This window comes from Hydra vulgaris, chromosome 15 (assembly GCF_038396675.1).
Source record: "Hydra vulgaris chromosome 15, alternate assembly HydraT2T_AEP".
Lineage (NCBI taxonomy): Eukaryota > Metazoa > Cnidaria > Hydrozoa > Anthoathecata > Hydridae > Hydra > Hydra vulgaris.
The window spans coordinates 6861370-6875000 of NC_088934.1; the positions used below are offsets into that span (position 1 = coordinate 6861370).

At 28.4% G+C, this 13631-nt stretch overlaps 1 protein-coding gene across 1 annotated transcript in view; it reads left to right on the forward strand.

Moving 5' to 3' along the window:
• Positions 1-8355: 8355 nt before the first annotated feature.
• The window catches only part of LOC136071971 (pyridoxal phosphate homeostasis protein-like), a 31715-nt gene continuing 26439 nt past the window's right edge, over positions 8356-13631 (forward strand). Inside the window, exons 1-2 of the mRNA XM_065818664.1 lie at positions 8356-8522; positions 8600-8716. Coding sequence (XP_065674736.1) covers positions 8397-8522; positions 8600-8716 — 243 coding nt within the window. The 5' untranslated portion in view covers positions 8356-8396. The remainder of the gene's footprint in view (positions 8523-8599; positions 8717-13631) is intronic.

Sequence of the window (13631 nt, forward strand, 5' to 3'; positions counted from 1 at the left end):
TAAATAACAAGTTATGGTATATATTTAGTTCGTATACGTTAAAAGCATTTATTTCCTTGAGTAACGGCTCGGCACTTTCGTATCTATCTGCGCCCAAAACTAATCGACTTGCTTGCTTTTGTTTTATATAAATAATTTTTAGGAAAGATAAATGATTATTTGCCCAGGCAATATTACAATAGTAATTATGAATATGTATAAATGAAAAGTATAAATATTTTAAACATAATTTATTCAAAAGACGTTTTGTCTTGTACATAATCCCCAGGGTCTTTGAAACTTTTTTCTCGACTAGCTTTATTTGGCTTTTCCAATTTAAATTTTCATCGAAAATTATTCCGAGTATTTTCATTGAAAAAACTCTTTTTATTTTAATATTGTTAATTGTTAGTTCAGGTAATTTAAGTGGAAGGTTCTCGGATTTAGATGGTTTAGCAAACAAAATATATTTCGTTTTTTCAATATTTAATGAAAGTTTATTTGCTATAAACCACTTATTAAGATATATTAATTCTGTGTTTACAATATAAAAAATATTTTTTAAATTTGAGTCAGAAAAGAAAACATTAGTGTCATCAGCAAAAACGATATAATTAAGTATTTTAGAAGACAAATAAATATCATTAATATAAATTAAAAACAGCAGAGGGTAAGTATTGATTCATGGGGAACTCCGCAACTCATTGATTCAAATGGGGAACATATTAAGTCATATGGTACTCCTTGTTTACGATTTTGTAAAAAACATTGCAGCCACTTTAAGTTGGAGTGAACTACTCCATAAATGCGTAGTTTATAAACAAGAATCTTGTGGTTGACAAATGCTTTTGCTAGATCCAGAAAAATTCCGAGTGTGTAAGTGTTGTTATCAAAACCATTTAAAATTTGGTTGGCAGGATCAAGTACTGCATGTTTCGTGGAATGGTTATTGCGAAAATCAAACTGTTTATGATAAAGAATGTTGTTTTGTCAAGATAATTGTACAGTCTGTTGTGCATAATACGCTCTAGTATTTTGGAAAAACAGTAAAGTATGGAAATTGGTCTGTAGTTAGATTTTATAGAGTCATCACCACTTTTGTATATTGGAATTATTTTTGCTAATTTTAGTTGGTCAGAAAAAATGCCGTTTTTTAGGGAAAGATTAAAAATTTTAAAAAGAGGTTTCTCTATAATATCTGAGACCGCTTTTACAACATTAGGGTTAACTTCATCCAACCCACACTTTTATTTGTTTTCAGCATACTAATTGCTAGTCGAAGTTCATCTATTAAAAACTTCGACTCCTCCATGAAGGAAACAGATTTTTTCAAAAAGGATTTAAATAATTTTTTTCTCTCAGAAATTGCACCGGCAAGGTTTTATCCTATGTTTATACAAAAGCATCTCCACTTTTATCATTTATTTGCAATCTTTTTGGCAGATTATCACTTTTCACATTTCCCTCTCGTTATTTCTTTAATTATATTCCATGTTTTCCTTGCATTTCCAAATGTTTTAATAAGCAATGAAGAGTAGTAATTTTTTTTATATTGCTTTTTTAACTTTTCAAAAGAATTTTTATATTTTTTGTATTTTATTTCATTTTTGTAGTTCTTTTTATTTTTTTAATTTTTGGTAAAGTTTTTGTTTCTTTTTTGACGACTTAATGAGTCCTCTCATCATCCACGGACTTAGCAAATTTTTAGAATTAATAATTTTATTTAATTTTGGAAAGGCCTTTTCGTATTGCCGAGTGAGCATGTGAATAAAAAAATTGTAGCCATCATTAACGTCATTGCAATCAGTCAATAGTTCCAAGTTTACTTTATGTAAGAGGTCACGAAACGTGGCGATTGATTCATTATTTATTTTTCTTACATATACAGTTTTTGTTTTTATTTTATTCTCAAGGGTTGCAGAATTTGTTATCAGAAAAACTGGAAAATGGTCAGTTATATCTATTTTAATAATACCACTTTGGATTTTAGCTCTTGTGTAAATATTAGTAATAATATTATCGATAATGGACGCAGATTTAGCCACGTTAAATGTTTTAGCCACGTTAAATGTTTTAGTAAACATTTTGTTTTATGAGCTTTGGTAACAAGTAGTTTAAGTGGTTTTCAAATTGATTGTAATTACCATTTGGCGGTCTATATATTGCAGTTATAAATATATTTTTATTTGTTAATAATTTTCTAAATTAACGTTGGGTCCAACTAACCACGTTGGGTCCAACAAATCGTAAATATGTTCTAATTTACTATCATTTACTCAGGTAAATAATCCATCCCAAGATTTATTTAAGTTCATATAATACATTTCTCTTTTATAAAAGGTTCATTTCTTACTCTCCATGGAGAGTAGGGGTGTAAATATTTTACATTTTTTTACTTAAGATCGATTTGCTCTATTACTATCGGTGCAGTAATATTATAATAAACACTTTAAAAATAATTTTCACCGTAACAGATTCAAAAACCCTCTAAGCACACTCGATTTTTTAAAATGATAAAAATTTAAGATTAAAAAGTCTTTGCTTTTAAAAGGAATGACCTTTATAAACTAAAATATTACTCCCTCCGTCCGGAAATATGGTATACATTTCAACAAAAATCGTAGATTATCGTGATTATAAAAGTAAATTGGCAACTGTCATTACATTGTTATAGTAAATACTCATGGTAATATAACCTGAAATATTTGACGTAAGCAATATCATTCTTAATTAAAAACATAACGCTCAAACATCAGTGTTTCTTGAGACAAATAAAATTAATACCGTTGCAAGACGAGTATGGAAAATTCTGAAGGAAATTTGTTAAACTTAGAAAGAAGGGATTCCAAATATAAACAATTAACCAAAGAACAACGTCGAGGTATATTAGAAATATTATTACAGCAGATGAAGGAGAATAAGCTAAAACACGGTGCAACCATTGAAGTTGCTAGTGCGTTTCGAGTTTCCAGGCTAACCGTTAGTAGAATTTGGCATGCAGCACAAACTCAATACAGAGAAGGTAAAATATGTGCCGATTTTTCTTCAAAAAAGAAAGAAAGATGCAGAAGAAAACTTAAAGACTATTCAAACAATATAGCGCAAATAAAGAATACACCATTAAATCGCCGAGGAACGCTTCGCAGTCTTTCGAGTAAAAAAAATCATTCTTATTTAATTAAAATGTTTCAAATAAAATTAATATAATAAACTTGTCATGTACATTTTTTGATTTATTTTATTTTTTCGCAAACGTATACCATATTTCCGGACTACAAAAATCGCTAAAATGTATACCATATTTCCAGACGGAGGGAGTAGTTAAAAAAAACAAATTGACAAATTTACATTGGGCTGAAAATAACTAACGAACATTGCTGTGACTAGAGGGTCAGAGCCCCCCTCCTCCCTCCTAAACTGTCATTAGCACGTTGAAATCTTAAAAACGTTTCATTACTGAGCTTTCAAAAAAAAAGTAAAAATTATTTTTAGAAATAAATGGCCCTGCAAATTGTTTAACGTAGCTAGCCTCCATGCACACAAACTACGCATAAAAATTTATGTAACTTAGGGTAAAGATATTGTTTGTTGAGTTCTAAATTCTTTAGTTTTAACTCTTTAAAAAATGCGTCATGGAAGTAAATATAGTTTAAACAATAAAATATTTTAATACAATAACACACATAGGCAGATCAAAGGTTATTACTGTGTCTAAAAAATTTGGCATCTACGTTGATGACGTTTCTTTGAAGAAATAGTTTAATTTTCAAAAGCGACCTTTTGCCTACTTCATTTGTGTAATCAATGTCTAATGGACAATCATTCCAAATATCACAATAAGTCAAATAAATTATCTCAGCAAATTATGATACTTAACTTTTTATTCCTACTTTGTGTTGATTTAATAACAAATTTATAATTTTGAATAGGAAGCTTTATAATTGACAATAGTTGACTTAATAATTGACAAACTTCAAGTGAAATTTCTTTAATAACATCACTTGATTTAAGAATATTACCCAATTATAAAAGGAAATAATACCTTCCTAATACCTGCTTTGTCTTACATAATTTTGAATAATCCATCAATGGCTTCTCAATCAAATTTCCATATATAAAGTGTCTTGGCTTTGAAATATTGGAAGAACAACCAATTTTTCCAATTAAATTGTTCTCAGATATCTTACAGATTTACAATGCAGTTTATATTTAAATATATAAAATATATAATAGTTTAAGCAATTTTTCAAACTTTTGACAACACTTTAAAATGGATTTATGCATAGGGTTTTTAGCGTTTATATAGCTTATTTTTATGTTTTTGTAAGCTTTTGATAATTACTCCATCAATAATTATAAGGTCATCACTCAAAGGAAAAAAAATTACCCACCCCTAATGTATATATATATATATATATATATACCCCTAATGTATATATATATATATAATGTATATATATATAATGTATATATACATATATATATATATATATATATATATATATATATATATATATATATATATATATATATATATATATATATATATATATTGATATTTAAGGCTGTTTTGTATTAAAATAATAAAACAAAGCTTATAGTCGTAAAAGAGTGCTCAATATTAAAAAGATACTTCAAATAGAGCGATATACATATATATTAACGAAGAAAAAACAACTTTTTCTATGGTACTTTAAGTTTCATGCCTATACGGCAATCATCAGCCATTGAATACAAATTCAAAAACAAAAAAAACCTCTAAAAATTACAAAACACTGTGTAGTGGGATCTTAACGTCGCTAAAACATACTTGATGGCAATGAAAAAACAAAATATTAGCTAATCATCGGTGTCAAAAAAAGATAAGAGGAATTTATTCTTGTGTCTGCATTTTGAAATCAACTCATTTCGTTTATTTAACAGGTGATAACTTGTTAAATAAACGAAATGAGTTGATTTCAAAATGCAGACACAAGAATAAATTCCTGATGATTGCAGATTTTAAAACCTTTTTTTTTTTTTTTTTTGCCCTTATTGAGCCCTTTTGTGTGTATTAGTGGAAAGGTATCACTTACTTCAGTAGAAACCAGGAAACGAAACCAGGTCTTAAACGCATGAACTAATGACGTTCTATTTTTTATTTTTTTTGTAAGATCTGTTTTAACCAAATTTAAACGAATAAAACTAATCGAATTACCAAGTAACTTATTTTTAATTAACTTTTTACATATAATTCGAATTACTCTAATTTATTTTAGTGAATCGATTTGAATATGTTTTAATATTACTTGTTCGTGCAAGCTTTTGATTTTCTTATTTTTTCTACTACCACTTACCGGTCTTTTTAAAAACTTTACTCAAAATTATTCGAAAATACTTTAAAAACGACTGACAATTGTAAATAAATGCTAACAATCTATGAAGTATTTTTTATATTTGTCCATTTTTAAAGCTACTCCTCCCCACTGTGCAGCGTTCAAAAATTATGACCATAAAAAGTTTAAATCCCCCTCAAATTGAGTGGGTTAAATTTTTATGGTCATTATTTAGAATATCTGGTCTTGAATCAGAGCTTATCACGTGTGTTTAGGATGTCTATGGAACTCTGAGAATCAGTCTGTGGAAATCAGAATTAGAATGAGTTAAACAGATTCTATTTAAGGGAAACAGATTCTATCTGTTGACTAGCTTCGCACCTCTTCTTTATCTATAAGGCTAGGGCAGATGTATTTATAATACATTGTTTCCAGTTTAGGATAATGAATGCTGGATCCTCTTAAGTCATTGCATGGGTTTTGCTTGTATCTCTGTTTTTATGACGAGGCAACTATTTTAACTATCTCCTAATGAGGGTACAACTCTAAAACTCAATTTTACGGTTCTAAGGCTGACTGGTAGTCATATTTCCCAAATTCTGTGGTAGGACTCAGAAGGGCTGACTCCATCAACAGCTGTAAAGTGTAAGAGTACTAACAGTGCCATGTTACACATGGATAGTGTCCCTGTTTGAAATTATGGTATGCATTGCCGAGACCACATTTGGAGCCCTTTGTTACGGTTTAGGATTTATTAGTAGAAATAAGGCAGTTGCTTGGACTATTAAATAGTATATTGAGCCCAATCTGTGCTTTGAATCAAATTCTTTAACACATTTAAAAATGACTAAAGTATCAAAAACTAAAAAAACTCAGAAAACCATCGTCATTATCAAGTTCTCTAAATCTATCATTCATTAATATTCGTGTTCTTTGAAGTAAACTTTCTTCTGTTGAGTCTAACCACTTGCAAATTTTATCAGACCTACTTGCTATTTGTAAGACTAATTTAAGTGCAGCGTCTCATCTTGTGAGCTTAGTACTGATGGTTATCTTCCTTTAATTTGAAAAGCCAAAAATAGTCACATGATTGGCCTGGAAATATATTTTCGTGAGAATTTACCTATTTGTCGGGAAACTAGGTTTAAATCCACAGATTATTTTTTTATTTGCTTTCATTTAGCACCACTTCCCTCTATCGCTTTTCTCTTAGTTCTATATTTCTCTTCTTAATCTCAAGGCTACACTCTTTTCGATGTTATTTTTAATCAAATTGACCAAGCCTTTTCTATTTATCTTTCACCTAATATCGTTGTTTTTGGTGACTTTAATGCTCATCAAACTGCTGGCAACAACAACTTTTGCCTTTCTCAATCTCTAACACAAATAGACAACTTTCCATCTCGCTTTCCAGACAATCCAAATAATTTACCTTCTCTACTTGACTTATGTCTTGTTTTTGATCCAGAAAATCTCATATCTTAGTTTGCATTATTCGCTGATGGTACTACAATTTATTCATGTCTTAATAAGAAGTCAACACTCTCTGATTGCTTTAAGATCAATTGAGATTAAAAAGAATCTCGATTCTGCAACAGTATGAGGCTCTCTGTCGCTGGTAAACTTTAACTCAGGTAAAAGTCAATTTTTTTAGCTAATCGTTATCCCTATAACATAGATCTTTCTATATTTTTTGCTTCATCTTCTATGATTAACACTTACTTCCAATCTATTTGGAAGCAATACATCAAATCGATTGCAAAGTTAGCACCTGCTAAGGTTGCATCTCTTTATCAAGCGTGCCACTTTTTAACGCAGGATTTTATTCTTCATCTTTATTAATCTCAAATCCGTACTTGTGTGGAATACTGTTGCTATATCTGGGGCGATCTTCCATTGATGTCCTTTCTCTTTTAGACAAAGTGCAAAAACGCAATGTAAACATAGTTAGACCTGCTTTTGCAATTAAACTTTAACCTTTATTATATCATCATAATGTTACTTCTCTTTTTCTTTTCTATTAATACTATAATGGGCACTGCTTTGAAGAGCATGCGTCTCTTGTGCCTTCTACTAAAATTTATTCTTGTGTTACTCGTCATTTTATTAAGCTTCATCCTTTTACTGTAGCTGTTCCTGAATGCTCTAAAAATTCTTATTCGTCTTGCTTTTTTCCTCGAGCATTAGTCCTTTTGAATTCGCTTTCTTTCGCTTGTTTTCCTGATTCATATAGTTTGCAATCTTTCAAGTCGTCTGTTAATCGTTATCAGTCTTTACTCTTCCAGTAATTTCATTTTGTAATAGTGGTTGCTTGAAGCCTTGTATGAAGTAAAGAAAAAAAAAAAAAAAAAGTTTTCAGTCTGGATTTGATAAAACCAATAGCACTTTTTTTTTTTTATTGTTTAATAAAACAAGGCCAAAAACCATCACTGTTGCCAGACGCTTTGTTTGAAACCTAAATTATTTATAGAACTTGTTCAGTGCCTGGGTAGCTTTGTAGCAGACTATTTGGCTTTTTTTCTTTCGACAAACTTACATTTGAACCGTCCGGACGTTAAAACAATTAATCGCGTCATAAACTTTGCTTTTGGCTGCGTCTGCACTATGATCTCTTTCTGCGAGACATCATTTGATTATTGACTAGTTTCGGTATGGCATTGTAATAAATTGAGTTTACAACAAAATGCGTTGTAGCTGTTACGTTACCGTTAGCTGCAATCTATTTGCGAAATTTTGGTACGCTACATTTGCTACGTATTATTCTTAGCTAGAAAATGTATCTGAGAAATGTATTAAACTGAGTTGTTCCATAAATAATGTGTTACAACAATAAAAGTTTTTAATCATAGTTTCTACTTTGTATGCTTTACGTTGTATAGGACTTCTTGGATATAATATAGGAAATAAATGCTGTTTTATTAGCACTTATTTTTTAATATAATAAATAAACATTCTGATAATGAATAAATATTTATTGCTATAAATTTAAAATAGGAACACTGGTCACACTTTTACTAAAATGTTTTTGCAATTTTTTTAACTAATAATAATAATTTGCTATAATTATTTTCTTTTAATAAGTTTAGAAAATATTTAATTTTAATGAAAACATTTGTGAGCAATAATTTTCTTTCTCAACAATTCATTCGAATCATGTCCACGTCATTTATTTCTACTGCTTTGACTGAAGTGAATTTAAATATTCAAAAAGCATTCCAAGTTTCTTTGGTAGGAATTAAATTTTGTATCTAAAACTTATTTGCAATCAATTTTAAAACTGAATAACAGTTTCAAATATATTTTAGAAAGATCATGGCAATTTGCAAGTAATGCCTACTCTAATAGTGGTAAGTAAAACTAAACCACCTGAAATGTTAATAGAAGCTTACAATCATGGACAAAGAGATTTTGGTGAAAATTATGTATGTGTTTTTTTTTAATAAAATGTAGGATTTAATTGTTGGTATCTTTAAAGCTTTTTGATATTATTTAAGACATTTTTAAACAGTTTTATCATTTTTTTTTAATACATGAGAATAAGAATAACATTTAATTTATTTACAAAAAATCACAAAAAATTTAATTTATTTACAATTAATCACAAAAATTTACAAAAAATTTAATTTATTACTGAAAGTTAATCCAAGTATTTAAAAAAAAAAAAAACGTTTTGTTCATTTTTTATATTATTCTTAAGTTAACTATTAGCTATAGTTAAATTCAACTTCAAGTTTATTGCCTTTGTTGCAGTAAGCAAGTATTTATTTCTTTTTATACAAAAAAAAAAAAAAAAAGAAAATTTAAAAACAAAGTTAGAGATCATAGTTAAAAAAATAAATAAATAAATAAAGATTTATTAGAACAAGTTTAAAAAAAAAAATAATAATACATGTTCTAAAGGACATTTAGGTCCAATAAATAGACACTGACAATATGCCCTTAAATAAGAAAACAAAGTACATAGGAACAAATATAGTTTGTAATAGAAACATTCAAGATTTCATTCATTTACTTTATAGACACAATGTTTATTGAAATTGCACCATTTTAATTTATTTTTAAAAATACAAATGTTATCAGCATTTACAGCTTCTAATGTCAGATTATTCCAGATATTTACAACTCGTTGAGAAAAGCAATATTTGCGAATGTCGAGTTGACATCGTTGCTTTCGAATCCTAAAAGTATGACCGCGGGTATAATTATTATTGTTAATTTCAAAAAACAAGTTTTTATCTATGCAAACCAAATTATGCATAATTTCGAAACATATGACTAAACAATGTTTTAAACGTCTGAGTTCCAGAGAATCCAAACCAAGCAACTGTAAATGGCTAGAATAGCTTAAACAACTAATATTAGCAATTTTTTTTGTGAATCGTTTTTGAATATTTTCAATAGATTTAATTAACATAGTTTGGTGTGGCGACCAAATTGGAGAGCAATATTCAATAATTGGTCTAGTTAAACAGCAATTTATCTTATATTATAATTGAAATTAATGTAGCTGGTTATAATGTTTTTTTCTAAGAAAAATAATTGCTACCTAATCATCTGTATTTCTATTCTGAACATTTACAAACTTCCTTGACTTTACCAGATACACTAAGTATTTCAACCTCTATTATCATTTTTTCCCTTCTTTTCAGATGTCATAATATAATCAACCTTTATATCCTATGTTACTCTGGTACATATAATAACACTCTAGGTATAGGCATTGTATAGTTTTGCTTTAATTAAACATGACATTTTTGCTTTTAATCCAAGAATGTCATGTTTAATTAAAATTCTCTTATGTTTTGGTTTTTCATGCAATTATGTTCCTTTTAAGGAATTATTTAAAAATAATAAAAGTTTAAATTGAATTTAATTCAGTTTATTTATTTATTTTTTTATTTTTTTTTTGTTTCTGTAATTTTATTATTAGAAGATTTTTATAAACATGTTTTCAAGATTTTCGAGATTTGAAATTATAAAAGTTTGAGATTTAATTTTTTTATTTTTTTTAGTCATTTAATATTTATCTTTTTTTGTTAATACTAATATATTTTTTATAATTTCTATAATTTTTTTTTTTATTCACTTTTAAAAAAGTTTAATGTTGCTTTCAAAAACTGCTAAAAATAAACAAAATAAGCATTTTAAAATTATTTAACTATTGCTTTACACCTGTAAACACATGCTTATTGCTGTGGCAACAGAAATTATTAACCGATAATAGTTTAGTAAGTTCCGTAGTACAAGAGTTTGCTTTGGTAATATGAATATTTAGCAAGGGTCACTGCCAGCTTTAAAAAAAATTTAACAAGCAGTCGCTCTACTTAAATTTACACTACTCGGTAAGTTCATATAAGATACAGTTAAGTTTGTTTAAAATAAATGAAGATGAATAATAAGAATGAAATTTGAATTACTTATTTTTGTATTTTTGTTTTAAAGGCAATGGCAATGTCTATTGTGATTAAAATTATTAATAACATTACTGGGTAATTTCATATCATTTCACCCAGTCCATTGAACCATGTGTCTTTTTTTGTGTTATATTTTGACACATTGTTCCTAATTATGAAAAAATATTGCATGCTAAATTTCAGCTAAAAATGTTGAGCGGTTGACAAAATACTGCAAATGGGAAACCAGGTCAGTATAAATACTGACCTGGTTTCCCAAAATGTCCTGATTTTTATAACATTCTGAAAAACATTTTTCTTAAAAAAATAAGAAATAAAAATAGCAAAAATATGAAAATAAACATATAATGTTTTTTTAATGCTGAATTCAATAAATGTACTTAAAATAATAAAGAAATAATTAAATCAACATGCTTAAAAATTAATAAAATAACTACTTTCTATAAACCAACTTTGGGGCCCAATATCTCAAAACACCCCTGTCAAATTGCTTATAATATACAGCTGCTTATAATCTTACTAGGCACAAAAAATCTAACTGGAAAACACTGAAACATATAGAACTTTAATTTCAAAGATATATCACTTTTTCAAGAAATTCCCAAAAAATATTTGTAAATAAAATAAAAATAAGTTAATCGTAACTTAAAAAGTTGCTTAAATATGCAAGATTTTTAAAGGTTTCGAAGATGTAAATTATTTTGACTGTGTGTGTAATAGTTCACAATATTATTGCCATTTTACTTGTACTTAGCATTTTCAACTCTATTTAAGCATTTTAAAACACATAGTTTCTACCAGAACTGGAGCAAGCTTGTGGAATAGTTTTTTCAATATGTTTATGCTGGGAATAAAATAGTAGTCATCTCTTTCAGGCCAGTTAAAACAGATTGATGAACCTTTTCGATGGAGAAACTAAACTTTAGCATCAACTTCTTCAGTTTGGTTTCAGTTACAATGTTGACCTTCCACTTATCATCATAGACTGAAGCTACACAACCTCCTAAAGTGACAGAATCAGGTTGAAATATGTCTTGTTTCTTTTTAAGATTGTGGATTATTGTATAATTAGTATCTGTACTACACCTGTAGTGCCCCAACCCTCTTGTCTCCAAGATGTTTAAGTTGATGAAAGCTATGAGTACCAGGTAGAGTTGTTACACCAGTGTACCTTTCTTTTTGCTCTTCACGTTACAATTGTAAGTCCAATCTCTTTATGTAAATGAAGTTAATAACCTTGATTTTCTCAATACACAATTCATACAAAGCCTCTGATGTTTCTTGCGCTGTTAACTTTTTTACAGTGCTGCCAATCCCATTGCATGGTGACATTCTGTGGGACTTACCAAAAAAGTTTCATTTAACTTTAAGGGCAAATTTGTTCCCTAGTTGGCATAGATTGTAAAAGCTTTTCAAATTTTTGTACTGTCCTGCGCAACCATCAGTGAATAAATGTAATTTGGACAGATTGGAAAATTTTGTTTTTAATATCTGTATGATTAGTTAAAATATTTTGTACACATAAGTTACATCATGTGTAATATTGTCTGATATAAAACAGTAAGAAATATATTTCAGTACACCTTTTTCCATCTTTATAGTATATCACTAATGGATGTAAAGAACATTTTTGGATGTTCCAATGATAGCTTTGTATTTCATCTTGAACTACAAAAGCATAATTCTACCTTAATCTACTAAAGCAAAATATGGACTACAAAGTCCATATTTTGCTTTAGTAGATTAAGGTACTGTGATTGAGAGTGAGAAATAAAAGAATGAGCTTGTAGCTTTTCAAAGCAAGATAATAATGGTTCAACAAATGTTGGAACATCAACTGTTAAACTCAATAGTGTTGCACAATCAGTAGTTTTTCATTGCTTGTAGTTTATTTCAAAATCATCTTCGTATTCTCCAAAAATCTCATACAAATACTTGGTGAGGGGTTCTTTACCAGGACAATTATCACACTGTGCAAGCATGCACTGGGCAAACAGTTTTCAAAAGTAAATCTTTATACTTTAGTCCAATATTTAAGGCATCTACTAGCAATATAGCATTTTGGTGATAAGAACAAACACAAACAGAATGTGTACCACTTGCACCTGGCAAAATGCACCACTTTGGTCTAAGATAAGCAAATTTTGAGTAACTTATTTGTATTTCTGGATTGTTTTCATTGTATAATACATACAGTTCCTTTAAATTACACAAAAGCAGTTTTTTCTGTTTATGGGCGTTCTTTTGAATACTAACATATTCTTTTTTCCAGGCATAGCTCTACATAAATCACTTGAGCCATAAAACAATTTAACATAATCTTTTATTTCTTTTTTGCAAGACTTTACTTTTATACAATGGAGAGATAGCTAACAATCCTTTTTTATTATAAATATGTCTAGCCATCTTTGTTTGGTATTCTGTAACTGCAAAGTTATTTTGTACTTCTAATATTGACCAATTTGGGGGTGTCAATGTTAGAAGTTGAACAATAGTCCTTTTGTCAGAAAATAGAATTTTTTCTTTTATCAAGCTCATAATTTTATAAAAGTTATCAGCCTTCTTTTTCATGTTATCTTTTTCATAACATAGTTTTGAGTAAATATTGACTTGACTTTCAATTTTGCTAGTAACATTTCGTTGATGCATATAACTTTTTGCTTTCCTTTTGAGAGTATATGTTTTGATGACTTTGAATGAGATTTTAGAAGAGATATGTTAAAATTTTTGAGTTCTCCATTGATCTCCTGTCTTTTTGATTTGAATGACGATATTAGAAAATCCTTATCTTGTTCAACCTGACTTTGCTTCTCTTTAAAAACTTCTTATCTAGTAATCTTTTGCTTACAAGGTTTGCAAAGTTTCTTCCCAGCAGCAATATTCAAACTAATTCATGACTTGTGACTCATTTATTGTAACTACT